General features: G+C 38.0%; 2 protein-coding genes across 2 annotated transcripts in view; one reads left to right on the top strand and one right to left on the bottom strand.

The window, feature by feature from the left end:
• LOC134657443 (mushroom body large-type Kenyon cell-specific protein 1) overlaps positions 1 to 17,091 on the top strand; it is a 256,270-nt gene that overhangs the window by 39,228 nt on the left and 199,951 nt on the right. The gene's annotated exons all lie outside the window — the stretch shown is intronic.
• LOC134657745 (uncharacterized) lies at positions 6,988 to 7,779 on the bottom strand. The gene has a single exon (XM_063513309.1). The coding sequence runs from the start codon at positions 7,777 to 7,779 to the stop codon at positions 6,988 to 6,990; it is 792 nt and encodes a 263-aa protein (XP_063369379.1).

The raw sequence follows: 17,091 nt of genomic DNA, 5'->3' as shown, positions 1-17,091 counted from the left end.
AAACACACAAATAAATGCCCTTACTGGGATTCGAACCCAGCTTCACAGGCAGGATACTCACTAGGCCAGACCGGTCGTCAATTGATTACATTATGTTACCAAAATAAATCAAATGCATGCGAATTCAATTTCAATTTCAATTCTTTATTGATAAAAATATAATTTTACATATCAGGTACATAATGCTTAATGCTAAGTCTTATAATTAATAAATTATTAATTAATTATGTTGGCGTTTTCAGATAGTCGAAATTTTATATGCAACTTTCAACTCTTCGTGTCTACATTTTTTAAATTTGCCGCCTTTTTCAATAACATTACCTACTCGAATTTAAACTGTTGTCAGTACGCGATACACGGCCGTCGTGAACGCTGCTCGCACTGTTAGTGCTTGAGAAAGGAGACCTAGGCTCTCCGAAACATGTCGCGCGAGTGACTTAAAACAAGTGAGTCTAAACCGTAAAATTATTCAAACATACCTATTCGTTGTGCCAGAGTATAGCAGTTATTTCTTGACACAATTTCAAGGTGACTTCACCTTGACGTCACTTGTTCAGTTTTCTTAAAATTCCCATAGTGGCAAATCGTTTTGACAGTTTGAAAAAATAAACTGATTTAACTAATCCGTCAAGTACCCTATTATTGATGTGATCAACCATAATGGTCGCGTTTTTATCGTCTGGCGTGCCATGCGTCATTTTCTCACTTAGAGTCTGTTCTGAAAGAGAAGAGTCGTGGAATCTATTGAGCCCCATATATTCCACGACTCTTTTCTTTCCGCACAGACTCTACATAGTTGTTAGAACGTGACTGAACTCGACGTGAACTGGTCGAAACAGAGCTCGTATGCACATCCACTCGCTTCGATGTCTGGCGGGGCAATGGCAGTTGGCAGTGTTTACGTTATTCCTCGAGTTATAAGAAAGTCATTCAGTAAAAAAAAATTAAAATGTATTTAATTCCCCGTCAAAATTGAGCGTTACTACTTACCCCTGTTGTATTAAGCCCCCGGCTCCCATATCCTCAAATCCAAACTCTTTACACTTCACAACACCTGTCTGAAATCTCAATCCCATAGAAGTTGGATCCTATTGTCTCGGCCGACATTTTAAAAGGGTGGCGCAATCGATAGGGAGTTAGGGGGTGAACGGCTGGCACCCGTTCAGCCAAATTAATGTTTGTGGGTGACAGATACGATTTGGGTTGGTAATGCTGGGTTTTTAGGGTTCCGTACCTCAAAAGAAAAAAAACGTGCGTCTGTCTGCCTGTCTGCCCGACCATCCCCCCCCCCCCCTCTTTATCTCCGAAACTTACTGGGTCTAAAATTTAGAAAAAAATACACAAAACAAGTTCTTTACCTATAGATGACAGGAAAACCTGTTAGAAATGTGCAGTCAAGCGTGAGTCGGACTTAATGTACGGAACCCTTGGAACGCGAGTCCGACTCGCACTTGGCCGGTTTTTTTAACAAACCTTAGAATTATATGAAAAGTGGAAAAATTCGCTGGAAAAACTATGCATAATGATATGTTATTTTTATTATTTAATCTTTTTTTCTTTATCAGACGACATTATTTTTCTGCCATAGCAATCCAATTCTAATAAATTTATATAATTAACTAAAATATTTGTAATAATATCGTATGTATTTCGAAGATTATACAATATTCCATACGGACACCCCAATTTAATTCCAACATCTAACACCACAATTCACCAAACCTTCCAACGCGTCGAGTGTATATCATAACCTCACTTAACCCTGCGAACGTCGTCTTGCAAGTGTCGCGAACAAAATCAATACAATACAAGTGTTTTTAACCGTCTGCGCGCTGCCGGAGCAACAGATGCACGCCGCACGCGGCTGTGGTTACAGGTAGTTAAAGTTTTGAGGAAAAAACCGAATAAGTGCGAGTCGTACTGTACTTTTTAGGGTTGGATCCGTACCCAAAGGGTAAAAACGGGACCATTACTAAGACTCCGCTGTTCGTCCGTCCGTCCGTCCGTCTGTCACCCGGCTGTATCTCACGAACCGTGATAGCTAGACAGTTGAAATTTTCACAGATGATGTATTTCTGTTGCCGCTATAACAATAAATACTAAAAACAGAATAAAATAAAGATTTAAGTGGGGCTCCCATACAACAAACTTGATCTTTGACCGAAGTTAGGGCCACCCCACATCTAGCGTCTTTCGAGCGTCGGCGTCTCGTCGGCGTCTACAACTCTATGGCCCTGCTCGACGCAACGTCGACGCAACTGCGCAGCGACGTCATTTTCCATAGCGCTGACCGACGCCGACGCTCGAAAGACGCTAGATGTGGGGTGGCGCTTAAGCAACGTCGGGCGGGGTCATTACTTGGATGGGTGACCGTTTTTTTGCTTGCTCTATTTTTTGTTGATGGTGCGGAACCCTCCGTGCGCGAGTCCGACTTGCACTTGGCCGGTTTTTAGTATTTGTTGTTCTATAGCGGCAACAGAAATATATCATTTGTGAAAATTTCAGTTGTCTAGGTCTAGACACGGTTTATGAGATACAGCCTGGTGACAGACAGATGAACAGTTAGTAATAGGGTCACGTTTTTACCTTTTGGGTACGGAACCCTAAAAACAGGGGCATTCCACAATAAGGTCTACTTTGTCGCGGATGTGACACGTAAGGCAGCTACCGTAATAAACTGCAGCGGTGGTAGCACGGTCACATTTTTATCATTTGTCACCATGCCTGTCACGTTCTAACAAGTATGTAAGTGTGAAAGTGACAGGCGATAAAAATGGAACCATGCTGCGCCCACAAAAACGTTGGCAGTGAATGTGTTAAGGTTTAAACAAGTAAAGAGTCATGAGAGGACTTGATCAAATGATCAAATAGTAAATAGTTCTGGTCAAGTTTAGTTAATTTTACTTACTTAGTGTAATATTGAAAATCGTAAGGTGTAACCCAAATGCATAAAAACAAACGGTGTTAAATACAAACCAAGCCATTGACATATATATCTAGGGACTGGCTTTACGGGCAATAATAATGAGGCATGATGTGGGCCAGTACAGCGGTGTGAAATCGCTACAACCAGATTGGTTGATGAGTTCGCATCACGCGCGCGATTGGTTGACGAGTTCGCATTACGCGCGCTATTGGTCGCAACTAAGTAGTGGCGTTAGACTGCACGATTGGCTGGAATTCGTGTGTAGCACCGCTGAACTAGTACCATTTTTAGTGCCCCATTAGCTCGTCCTTAGATATTATACGTCAATGAACCAAGCATAGTGTCAAGTATTATAAAACGGCGTCTGCGACCTTGCGCCTGCGCGCTAGCCATTGGGAAAATGGTAAACGCGACGCTGGGACTAATTACATTTCAATACGATGACGGTAACGGAATTTAGTAAGTTAATAAACAATACTTGTTTATTTTGTCCTTAATCTATAATCTATATTATATGGCAAAAGTTACCACCGTAATAACATCATCTTTTCGTATTTTTTTCTTATGCAGAATTTTTATCACTTTAAAGAGGCGATGAGGCTTGAATCGTGTATTTTTTTAAGGTCAGTTAAAGGGTTGAATCAGATTTTGACGTAGTTTTGGATTTTGCCAAAATTATTGGCAAATGTATCTCCAGTTCTTACCCGGAACCTGTGTATGATCCTGACACGTTATTTTTTTAACTTAAAAATAAAAATAGTTCAAAGAAAGTTAGTAATTTTACAGCAAGAAGCTCATTAATATGTTATTACGATAACATAATTATTTATCGGTTATTTGTTATTACGTCAACATTGTGTCAATCAACGTTACCTTTAATTTTCAATTTACAAAGTGTAGCCAACCTATTACATTAATTTCATTGTAAAATAAGACATAATAAATAAAATAAAATAAAATAAAAAATAAAAATAGCCTTTATTTCCCTGGAAAGTAGGTAGGTACATAGTTTTTTTTACTTATTAAACGTATTTTTAAAAACTAAATAAAACAAAATTAAAATACTAAAAAAATTAGGTGGTAACAATTGGTTTAGGTATTACGCGGGAATCATCCATTTTTGGACGAAGGCCTCCTCCATCTCATGCCAGTCGTTCCTGTTTTGGGCCAAGCGGGTCCAGTGGTTTCCGGCCACTGACACGATGTCATCTTTCCAGCGGCGATAAGGATGTCCATGTTTCCGTTTGCCCTCTGCTCGTCTGGTGAACCAGTGCACAACACGTTGACTCCATCGGTTGTCGTTTAGTCTTGCGACGTGTCCGGCCCATTTCCATTTAAGTTTCGCAGTCATTTCTAGTGCGTCGATGATTTTTGTTTTAGACCTTATGTCGCTGCTCCTGATGCGGTCCTTCAGCTTGTAACCTAGCATACTGCGCTCCATTGCTCTTTGGAAAGTCCTTACCTTTTTTCTACAGGATGCTGTTGGAGCCCATGTCTGACAACCGTATGTGAGAGTTGGTAGTACGTTCGAGTCCATTATTTTCTTTTTTATACAGAGCGGAAATTTGCCTTTAAATATACTTTTTAGTGACCAGTATTTCTTCCAACTTAGGGTGATTCGTCTTTTTACTTCTTTTTCGGTTCTGTCTGTAAAGCTTATGTTCTGACCTAAGTAAATATAGTCGTCTACATATTCTATGTTTTGGTTATCGACGCTGAGTGATTTTTTTATTGCATTTGTCATTGCTTTTGTTTTGTCTGGGTTCATATGTAACCCACATTTTTTGCTCTCTGTATTAAGGCTGTTTAACATTTCTTGAAGCTCTACGTGATTTTCCTATAGTAAAATAATGTCATCTGCGAACCGTAAATTACATAAGTATTCACCATTAATATTTATGCCTTTTTTATTCCATTGGAAATTTCTAAAAATAAATTCAAGTAGAGCTATAAAAAGCTTCGGCGATATCGTGTCTCCCTGCCTTACTCCTTTCTCAATATTGAACGACTCTCCTGGTTTTTCTATTTTACTTTTGCGTTGCATTCCGAATAGATGTTTTTCAATAATGTTATGTATTTATTATGTATTCCTTGTTTTTCTAATGCTTCCCAAAGTTTGCTATGTTTTATAGTATCAAATGCTTTACTATAATCAATAAATACTATGTAGAGCGTTTTTTTATACTCTATGCATTTTTCCATAACTTGCGTAACAGTGAAGAGGTGATCTATAGTAGAGTAGTTTTTCCTGAAACCGGCTTGGTCTCGTGTTTGGTTTTCGTCTATATCTTTTGTAATGCGGTTTAGTAGAGTCGTCGTAAAGAGTTTGTAGATAGTTGGTAATAAACTTATAGGCCTATAGTTGCCGATATTTTTCGGGTCTCCTTTTTTATATAGCAAAGAAATAGTACATCTTTTCCATGGGTCAGGAATTTTCTCTTGTGACAGGACTTGATTAAATAGATTAGTTAGAATTGGGTATATAGAGTCACCGAAAGCTTTTATTATGTCAGTTGTAATTCCATCTTCTCCTGGGCACTTATTTGTTTTTGATTTAAGGACGGCCGTACGAATTTCTGATTGTAAAAATGGCAGAGCTTTCTGGCTCTCCCTTATTGCATGGTCATCTTGTACGTATGTCTCTTTGCCCTTATCTCTGTATAGGTCCTGAAAAAAATCTGTAGCCACTTTTAATAGGTCCTTCCTTGTGGTTGCTAGGTTATTATTTTTGTTCTTTAGTTCCATGACCCACTTTTTGGTATTATTTAATTTTTTCATGGCTCTTTTACTTGATCCGGATGTTAGTAATTCTTCCAAGATAACATTATATTTATGTTCTTTCTGTCTATCTTTAATTTTTTCCTTTATTTTTTTATGTAGTTGTCTCAAACGTTTCCTGTCGTAAAATGTTCTATTTTGTATTTTTTTTAACTTTTCTCTTTCCTCTACGAGTTTTGCTATATCTTGGGTTATAATGATATCACAAGTTTTACTGTTATTTTTATTGTTTGTTGGTAGCTTTCTGACGCATTCGTGGATTGTATTTACTATGTTGCTGTAGGTTACTTCCGGATTGGTATTGTATTTTATTTCCTGGTCTGTTAAAATATTTTTGAGTGATTCTTGCTCTATCGGAGTGAATGATTTGGTCTTCGGTTTATTCATGTGCTTTCTGGATATCTTAACTATTCCATTTAGAACTATCTCGCACCTAACTGGGCGGTGGTCGGATGAAAAGGGGATGTTGATGACTTGTACGTTCTTTAATATTTTTACGTTTTTTGTAAGTATATAATCAATTTCATTTCTGACTTTGCCGTTAGGTGATTGCCACGTCCATTTATTTTTTTCGGGTTTTTTAAACAGAGATTAGTAATAACAAACCTGTTCTCTAAACAGAAATCAATTAATTTTTGCCCTCTTTCGTTTCTTTGGCCTTATCCGAATTTTCCCAGAACAAGGTTTTCATCCAGGTTTGGTATACCAATTTTGGCATTAAAGTCACCAATAATTAATGTATTTTTATGGGTATTTCTTAATGCGCTGCTAAGGTCGTTGTAGAAGAGGTCCAATTCGTTATCTGGTGAGCTCTCTGTAGGTGCGTAGGTTTGTATTATTACTAGGTCGCTATGTTCGAATTTCATATCAAGACGCACGATTCTGTCTGAAAATGCTGTGAAACATTGTATATTTTTCCTTAAGTGTTTTTTAATCATGAAACCGACGCCGTTACGGCCTTTGTGTTGACCATTATAAAATAGTATGTAGTCATCATTTTCTTCTATTTGCTGACCAATTTTTTTTATTTCCGAGAGTCCTATAATGTCCCATTTTATAGCTTTTAGGCTGTGTTCGAGTTGAATTATTCTCGTTCCTTCTACGAGAGATCTGACGTTATAAGTAAGTATTGCTAAACAGCAGTTATTTTTTTGTTGCGATGGAGGGTTTTGGTCTAACACTCCCGCGGCGACCACCCGTACTGGGAGAGGTTTGTTTAGTTGAAGCGATGTAGTATGTTGATTACGTGAATTTATGGTAGGAATGGAGGGGGCCTTTGATCGTCATGCTTCTTCGTCTCTTATTACATACGACAGCATAGAGTTTCTCGCCTTGTATTTTTTATTTGAATGTATAATTAATGGTTCCTTATTTGCTTGTGTTGATGTTAGTGAAGCAGCAATAGCAGAGGAAGATTGAATTGATTGTGGTGGGGAGACCGAGAGCTGCCTTTTATTTGTGTTAAGTCCAGCTTTTTTCTCTTTGACGACAAGCTTGTCATATTTTATAAATGCCGTGTTACCTTTGTTAATTTCCTCTTGTCGCTTTTTTTCTAACTCTTCCACCTTTAATATTTTTGCTGGGAATTCCTCTTTTATATATATATTACTTCCCTTTAGTTCTTTTTTGGTTTGCAGAATCTTAATTTTTTTCCCTAACGTGCTAAACGTGACAGAAATAGGCCGTGGTCGATCTCCTTTTTTGCCCATTCTTCTAACTGCCTGTACTTCTAATTCCAATATAGAGACTTTCATCTTATTGTTTACAATGTCTATTATATTATTTTGAAGGTGAAAATATGACTTCTCGGATTCTTCGACTCCGAAGAATACTAAATTTCTTTGTATAGCGTTCCGTTCTAATAAATCTAACCGCTTTTCTTGCTCTTTTATCTGGGAATGTATATTTCCTAAGTCTCCGTTCAAGTTTTCGAATTTTTCGTCCATGTGTGTTTTAATACTTGAACTAATTTTTTCTTCTAATTCCGGAATTTGTGATACCTGTGTTTCTATAGATGCGAATTTATTGTTTAAGTCTGATTGCATCTCTCTAATTAATTTCTGTAATTCGTCCATGATCGTGATATTCTTACCCGGAACCTGTGTATGATCCTGACACGTTATTTTTTAAGTTAAAAATAAAAATAGTTCAAAGAAAGTTAGTAATTTTACAGCAAGAAGCTCATTAATGTGTTATTACGATAACATAATTATTTATCGGTTATTTGTTATTACGTCAACATTGTGTCAATCAACGTTACCTTTAATTTTCAATTTACAAAGTGTAGCCAACCTATTACATTAATTTCACTGTAAAATAAGACATACAACTTGTTTAACAAAATGTTATTAATATTTTTGTTATTGTTTAAACAGACAAGAATATTTTATGAGTCTCCTCAGGCAAAAATAATGGGTCCAAATCGATTCTCATTGTTTGCGAGAAATGACAGCGTTTTACCTACCAATAAAACGCTTATTAAATACTTACCTTATTCAAAACCTTACATTATAATGAGAGCAGCGCTCGTTTTTCGTGCCGGAGGCGGTCATCCCTATTATTATTTCCCATAAAACGTCAACTTTTTACCTACTGGCAACACCAGGCAGCCGATTTCAAGTCTTTATAAAAACAAGTTTGAAATCTGGTTCCCTCATTGTGTCCCTAAGCTATGAAGTTTTTGAAAAACTATAACCAGGCAGAGCTTGTATGTAAGGTTTTGAATAAGGTAAGTATTTAATAAGCGTTTTATTGGTAGGTAAAACGCTGTCATTAAATCCTGTACCGTTATTCAAAACCTTACATTATAATGAGACCTGTTTGTTATCGCCTGGTGTGATAAGATGCCAATGTGATTTCAGGAAGTAATAATATTTAACACCTTTGATGCCTAACACCCAGGGAGTTCTTGGCATAGAAAGTGATAATATACTTTCAAGTAGATTATAATTATGCTGTAATTAGACATAAAAAAGCAATAACTTGTTAAGTAATTAGGAGATATTGGTATTTTTCATAAATAAAAGAAATCACTTTACACAAAACATTGTTTATTTATCTTTCCCAATCATAAAGGATAATATATTTATATGTATACACCATACTTAATTTTATTTTAATTGATCACATTAAATAATCTAGTTACAGTACTTGATGTGTTATAATTACTTACTTTAACTACTTTTTGATAGTGATTCATAAAAGTATTGTGGGACCGCCAATTTCCTCTTTGCAGGATCTCGTCAAGAGGGCAGTTTTCTATCCAATTCTTTGATGCAACTGCTGCTCTTATGCTTCCCGGTGTAGCTTCTATTCCAGCTTCTTTAAGGACTGATTTTATCCAATTTGCAATCATAGTTTTTGAAGCTGGTTTAGGTGTCCCACATATGCTAATGAATAATTTTGTTATATTTTCTTTTCTTCTTTCACTTGATAGTTCTAACAATAGTTTCACCCAATACACTGGATCCAAGGCTTGAGAGTCCTTATTTTTAAGCAGACGCCATCCTTGTTGTCTGTAGTCAGGGCCATCTGTTTTTGAGCCATAATCCGGCCAAAAGATTATTGAATCATTTGTTATAATAAATTTATCTTTTTCTACAGAAAGTAGAGTCAAATCATGGACTCTTCTTCCCGAACAGAGTAGAAGAAGGCAAGCTGTCCTTCTAGAGCATTCGTAAAGATTAGTAGTTTTTGGTGTGTTGTTTAACCAATTTGCCAATATGTCCATGTCCCATATTGGTGTCTTTTCGTGTCTTGGTTTACTTATCTTGACCGATTTCATCACATGACGAACTAGCGGATGAGAATTTAAATTCTTTGTTTTGTCTGGGTCACATAAGGTAGAAACGACAGATTTGTGTAGCGCAATAGTGCTATAAGAGAATTTATTTGTCATAAAAATATCTGTCAAAAATCTAGCTAGATCTGCGCTGTTCGGGTTTTTGAAATTAACGCTGTTATGTTGTGCCCACTCGCACCAACGTCGCCAAGCCGGTTTATATGTTCTTATGGTAGATTCGCGCCAGCTGGATTTTAGGAACTTCTTTTGTTCTGGGGTCCAATTTTTTAATGCCGAATCCCACCCCCACATTTCCAAATCTCCATGGTCATATTTTGTACTTTGGACGGGGGAGTGCCCGTCGCTGTGTCGATCAGAACCTGGTTTAGGTTTCGAATGGTGAACGGGGGCGCTATGGCCCGTTGTTTGAGGTCCGGACGCCAAAAAGCTTTCTCCCATTTGGGTACAACTATGAGGTAACGACCTATTGCTTGATTGAGATGATTTAATACTCGTGGTATCAAGAATGGGGGTGGGAACACCCATGCCAGGGAGTAAGTCCATGTTCGACTTAGCGCATCGTGAAATTCTGCGTTCTGGTCTTTCACATTGAGGCTCACGTAACGTGGGACAACGTGAGCCTGGTGAGAGGCAAAGAGATCGATCACAGGGGTTCCAAACTTCTTGAAACACATCTGAGTGAAGTGAGGAAGTAAATGCCACTCTGGCATTTTCTTTTGACGAGACAGGTGATCTGCTTCTACGTTGTAGAGGCCTGGTAGGTGATGTAATGACAGAAATACGAGGGGCGTTCAAAATATTCTCGGTATTGATATCTTACGACCTCTTCTAAAATTTCTTTCGTTACTGGCCGCTAAGGTTTATTCATTGACATTAAAAAAAAGTATAATTCGAACCGAGATAGTCTTTTGTTTTTCTGCAATTGCTGAACAAACATGAACATCCTGTGCGAATTGACAATGTTAACTAAATTAGAACATCGATGCGTGATAAAATTCTTGACAAAACAGGGTAAAAATCAAAAAACCATAAAAGAGGAAATGGATTGTGTTTACCGTGAGTCTGCTCCTTCTTTATCTACCATTCAAAAGTGGTCAAGCGAGTTTAAACGCGGAAGGGAGAGTATTGAAGATGACCCTAGACCTGGCCGGCCTGTAGTAGCTACTTCACAAGAAAATATTGATAAAGTGGAAAAACTTATATTGGAAGATGGTCGAGTGAAGGTAAAATCTATAGCACAAGTAACCAATCTCTCTATTGGTACCGTACATGATATTATACATGACCATCTTAATATGTCAAAAGTAAGTGCAAGATGGGTTCCGCGAATGCTGACTCGGCTTCAAAAAGACATGCGTGTAGCTTGTTGTTCCGATTTTATTGACCTGTGCGGTGAAAATCCTGATGAGGTGCTGCAAAGAATAGTTACTGGAGATGAAACCTGGGTTCATCATTATGACCCAGAGAGTAAACAAGAGTCCATGCAGTGGCACATTAAGGGTTCAGCTCATCCCAAGAAGTTGAAGGTCATCCCTTCAGCTGGCAAGGTCATGGCCACGATATTTTGGGATTGTGAAGGAGTATTACTAATCGATTATAAAGAAAAAGGTGTAAATATCACAGGACAGTACTACGCTAACATTCTACGTCAATTAAAGGATGTAATTAAAGAAAAGAGGCGAGGAAAGTTAACCAAAGGTATTCTGCTTCTGCATGACAACGCCCCCGTCCATACTGCTCATATTGCCAAGGCAGCTATTGTTGAACGTGGGTTTAAAACTGTTACTCACCCACCGTATAGTCCGGACTTAGCCCCCAGCGACTTCTTTTTGCTCCCCAATCTTAAAAAGGATCTGCGTGGAAATAAATTTTCTGACGATGAAGCATTGAAGGCGGCAGTGGAGGAGCATTTTTACACGAAAGATAAAAAATATTTTTACGAGGGATTAAAAAAAATAATTGATCGATCTTTTAAGTGTATGAACATAGGGGGGGAGTATATTGAAAAATAAAAATATCAAACTTTTCGTACTTGTTTGTTTTCATTCTCATACCGAGAATATTTTGAATACCCCTCGTATGTCCCTTGCCATTAATATTTTGTAGAGTTTGGCAGTCAGATCCGAAAGTTGTCGAGATTTTGTTCCCCCTTGATTCTTGAGATATGCTAATACAGTTCGATTGTCCGATTGTATGGCCATTGTAGTATGAGAAAGATTCGTTTGCATTAGAACTTTGTAGATAGCAAGCATCTCTTTTACGTTGGAATGCAGAGATATTTCCTGGGGGGACCAAAGTTCTTGTATCGATAGGTTGTTTAGTTGAGCGCCCCAGCCTTGACCAGATGCGTCTGTCGTCAGGTGATGTGTTACCGGGTATTGATGAATGACGGATGCATTCATATGATTTTGCAACCACCAAAGAAGCTCTTTTTGGGCTTCTGACGGAATCGGGACTTCGTTGTAATGATCGGTTTTTAGGAGGTGTTGACCAAACCGCTGTAGGGCTCGGTGATTTAATCGCCCGTTCATGACGCAAAAACTTGCGAAGTTCAATGTTCCTACTAGACTTTGCATTTGTTTTAGATTTGCCGTCTTTTTTGTCAATACATATTCCAACTTCTTTCGAAGGGCAAGGCATTTGTCTGATGGTAACCACTTTAAATTTGTGAGGGGGCTCCACATTACACCCAAGAATTGTAAGCTTCTTTGTGGTACTAGTATCGATTTTGCCATGTTTATGTGCCATCCGAGAGATTTTAATAGGTTTAAGGCCAGGCACACATGAGATTTTAGTACCTCCCTGTTTTGAGACACTAGAAGATAATCGTCTAAGTAAACGATGACTCTGACGTTTTGTTCGCGTAATATTTGAGCTATCCAATTGCTGAGCATGGCAAATACTTTGGGCGCTGATGAGAGGCCGAATGGCAGGCAGGTCATTTGCCATAAAGTTTCCTTGTAAATTAGCCTTAGAAAGCACCTGTGGGCATGTGCTATCGGAAGGTGGAAGTAAGCGTTCGACAAATCGATTTTGGCCATCCAATCTGAAGCCTGAATAAAACTCGGGATTCTTTGTATGTTTATCAGCTTGAATTTGCCTACGTATACAAATTGATTTAGGCTTTTCAGGTTGAATATTGGACGGTGTGTGCCGTCTGGTTTCTTGACCAAAAAAATTCGAGAAACAAAACTGGGGGTCATTTGTACTGGTTCTAGGACTTTCATTTTTATTACCTGATTGATTGCCAAGTCCATTTCTTCTGACGGTAATGTTAATTGAGGGTGGTTGGATAGGCATGGCAGTTGAAGTATCGGTTTTGAACAAAAAGGGATGCGATATCCCTGTATTATTTTTAATAACATTGGACTTGCTCCGTAGGATTCCCATACATTTGCATATTGGGATATTTGACCTGCCTGAAACATCGAGTCAGAATTTTTTCCTTCCTCGAGACTCTTTTCGTGAGTCATTGTAAGATTGTCTAGGTGCATGGTTACTAGCGGGACCTGACCTGCCCCTAGAGGCCCGAGAGCGAAAATTGCGGTTACCCTGCGTGGGCAGTCTTGGCAAAGCTTGATCATACATCCCATAACCAACTTGCGCAGCAGGTACTGGTGGGTATGGATAGTAGGGAACCTGCGCGGTTGCCGTTTGTGGATAATAATAATTATTCATAGCCGGTGGTACGGCAGTTTGAAAACTTGGTTGATTACCCTGCGCGGGCAATAGGTATCTTTGTTTTGCACTTGGAATAGAATCAGCCTGCGCGGCTTTCTTATTGGGGCGAGTTTCGTTTTTAAGAGGCCAAAACACTTTACTTGTGCCACCTTTCTTTTCTAACGTAGCTGAGAACGTGTCCACATGAAAAAGACTGTCACATGATGGCGGTATTTTACGAAGGGTTTCTTTTGTAAATTTATCTTTGACCGACCGTAAAATACCGTCTCTCCTTTGCTGTACTAAATCAGCACGATGGCCGCAGGCCATCTGTAATAAGTCTGACGAGATTTTCTTGTAATCACCCTCCAAGAAAATCTCGTTGATCTTATTTTGAATTGTTACGACATCTACCACCTCAGTTGAAGTTATCCACGACATAAAGGTGCGAATTCCTTGTTCCATCGCATCGCATTGCTTTAACAACCCTGAGGAGATAGCCGCGAAACCTCTTTCTGTATGACTAAGATTGTTAAAATTATCATAGGGTTTTATTTCTTCGTTCGTCTCCAACTCTATGAAACCGGGGGTAGACACATAATTCTTTTGAACCTCGGAATAACGAATTTCTGCCCAATCTGAAGATTCAAATCTTTGAAACTGTTTTAACGACTCCAAGTGTTTTGTTACTGATTTTGGGACGGATGGATCTTTAGTGACGGTTTCTAAGGTCATTGAAAAAGGTTGTTCAGGAACCTTAGGCTCTTTTTTACTATCAATTACCTGATCGCCCGGTAAAGGTAACCCGGATGTCTCATCGGAAAAAAGCTCCCCACTCGCATTTAAATCAAGGGCATCGTCAGCGGACAATTCTATATTTTCACTAGGGGATGGAGGGTTTTCTGTTGGTGGGTAATGATTTGATAGAAAATTTTGAATATTTGCGACTTGTAATGACAAGTTATTTAAAACCTCATCGTAACGTCATTTAAAGCTTTCCGTTTATTTGAGGGTAGATTGTCCGGATCGCGCTCCTCCATTTTTACCACTAATATATTTCGGAATGCTTATTTAAAGACTATTGACGAGGCTCGAGTTGATTTAAAATATCTTTAGGTACCCTAAATATCTATAGGTAGTGTAGTCTTGTGGAATATTGACGATTTTTATTATTAAAGTATTGCTATAGCTAACTTGCTAAGACAGTCTTCAAGGAAAACAACTTTTGATATACATATTTTTTAAAGTAAAATGAAAGATACCTGCAAAATTAAATAAGCAACGTACCTCGTACAATTTACTTTAAATATCTCTCTTCAGAAGCGTTTATGTCGTAGCCATTATAATTCAAAATTGCCTGCATTTTCGATCACATGTCCTGCGAACTTCGACATCTGTTTTAAAATACTTTCCGGCGCATAGCATGCAATTATTAGAATTGGCCGACGGACAAATTATGACTTAGTTAGTGCTTTCAATTATAGGCTACAAATAATTGGAGAGTGACCTATAAATCGTCAACGTCTTTGGACATTTCAGTGTGTTGTGGGCATTTTGTCGGTAATGTGGTGTGGATAACCCTAATTTACAGTAAATTAGGTAAGTTTACCTCTTTAACGAGTCTGCCCCTCTTTTATCACGCTGACAATTGGTGCCTGACATTGACAATTCGCCATACATTGCTGATCCAACAAGTTAATAATGTTAATACATATTAACGTTATGTGCCATCGTTACTTATCCACCCAGAAATGTACTACAGAAAATTGTGAGTGTCACTTTGGTGAAATAGGCGGCAGATAAAAAAATATACGGATCACTGCCTCAGTCCTAAAAAATCTGCATAAGAAAAGTAATCAAAAATGTGATGTGTGTGGCGGGGTGGCCTAGGGGTTCAAGGCGTAAGCCCGGATTGCTAAAGACTCCGGTTCAAATCCGGCCTTCACCACTGGAGGGCTTCGCCAAATCGTCACTTTTTCTTTAGTACCTATATGACATCTATTTCAGTTTATAAAAATGTGACGTTACGTATAGTGTTATAATTTTTTCCGTAATATCTAAGTGTACCATAAAAAGGTTAATGTTGTCATTATTTTAATAGGAAGTGAATTTATCACTTACTTTTAATGCCTTGGCCTTATTGGAGAATTGGATGATTATTTTTTAACAAGCCTCCTTAAAAAGTATCGTTCAAGTTTACATAGTTGTGTTATTTTTAATGTCGAGTAAAATTTACGATTAATGACCGAACTACACTGGAATTTAATTAAGTAGTAACTTAAGTACCAACTAAAAGTATTTGATGTACTTAACACTAGGCGCACATCCTCATGAGTTTTGACATGTGTTATTTTCTTTTCCTTGTCCAAGATGGTAGCTTATAACTGTAGCTGGCAGACAGAATAACTTTCGCATTTAAATTTTTGAATAATTCGCTCGAATCGAAATTGGTCTATCTCCTTTACTCTTCCTCCCCCAGGGCTGGATTCCGGTATCGTCTTGGGTCGTCCCATTCGTTTTTCGTCAAGTTCTTAACCCCTCGTATGCTTTAGACACGGATCCGTGCGTGCCGTGCGTGGGAATTTAAATCAATTGTTTTAAATGTCAAGGTCACTTTTTCAATTATCAAATCTGATAGGCCGCATACGACGGGTTAAATTAGTACTATTTATTCTGCTTTCGTCATCCATTCTCCATTCGTCACAATCGTCGGTGGCTTTCAATGTAGAATGCGTGACGAAAGCAGAATAGGACTAATTTAAGAACTTGACGAAAAACGAATGGGACGACCCAAGACGATACCTGGATTCCGTAGAAAAAAAGGCGCGTATTTCAGTTTTGAACTATGAAGGTCTGAGTAGGTAGATTCGATAGCCTTACTCTTGTTCATCATCATCATCGTCATAATATGATTCAGGACGGTTTTAACTGTATTGTCCATTATATTTATAAATTTTAATATTAATTCTAAATAGAATATAACTCTGACATTTGGCGTCGAGCGTAATCATCTATAGATTTTTATTTCATCGTATCCATAACATTTTAATTAAGTTCCAACAACGTAGTTGCAAAAACCTCCTTTCATTCTAAGTTAAATAAAATCACTAAATTAAAAAAATATCAAAAACCACTGTTGCCTGTAAGTGTACTCGAGGTACACCACCTGTGGCTTCGTAAATTTAGTGTGTTCCTCTCTCTTTCACATACACAGGATACTTCTATACCATTCTCTTTCACTCCTGTTTTCACAAATAAGTTGCAACCGAAAACAACATAGAAAACTCTCGATCGTTTTAATGGAAAATGGACTTTATCTGGTTCTGTTTAAGGTATGTTTGTGATTATTTTGCGGAGGGCTGAAAAATCATTGTGAGCCAAGCATGGAACTAGGAAATGCAACCACGCTGTATTCTCTGATTGTAATATAACGTGATTTAAAAATAAATAGTGTTGTGACTAATTTCATGTTCATCGATGATTATGTAATGAAAAAACCGGCCAAGTGCGAGTCGGACTCGCGTTCCAAGGGTTTCGTGACATGACCCGATTTTTAATAACGTATTTTTTTATGTGGAACGTGAATGAAATATCTTTAAAAACTCAGGGGTCGGTCCAAAAACGAAGTAATTAAGTCCAACTCACGCTTGACTGTACATTTCTAATAGTTTTTCCTGTAGGTAAAAAACTATTTTGTGTATTTTTTTTCTAAATCTTAGACCCACTAGTTTCGGATATTAAGGGCCAATGGACGGACTCTCAGACATACAGACGCACGAGTGATCCTATCTAGACTATAAGGGTTCCGTTTTTTTCCTTTTGAGGTACGGAACCCTAAAAATCATTAAGATTTATAACCAGACAAGATTAAAATCGATATCAAGAAATGAGTATGGCTTAGGCCTAGTACCCATTGTGAACCTTA

The sequence above is a fragment of the Cydia amplana genome, chromosome 20, assembly GCF_948474715.1.
Source record: "Cydia amplana chromosome 20, ilCydAmpl1.1, whole genome shotgun sequence".
In the NCBI taxonomy this organism is placed as follows: domain Eukaryota; kingdom Metazoa; phylum Arthropoda; class Insecta; order Lepidoptera; family Tortricidae; genus Cydia; species Cydia amplana.
The sequence above is the reverse complement of the archived record's forward strand: the minus strand, read 5'-3'. Positions and strand labels throughout refer to the sequence as shown.

Coding starts and splice junctions, on each gene's coding strand:
- LOC134657745 (XM_063513309.1), bottom strand. CDS start 7,779: ATGGACGAATTACAGAAATTAATTAGAGAGATGCAATCAGACTTAAAC.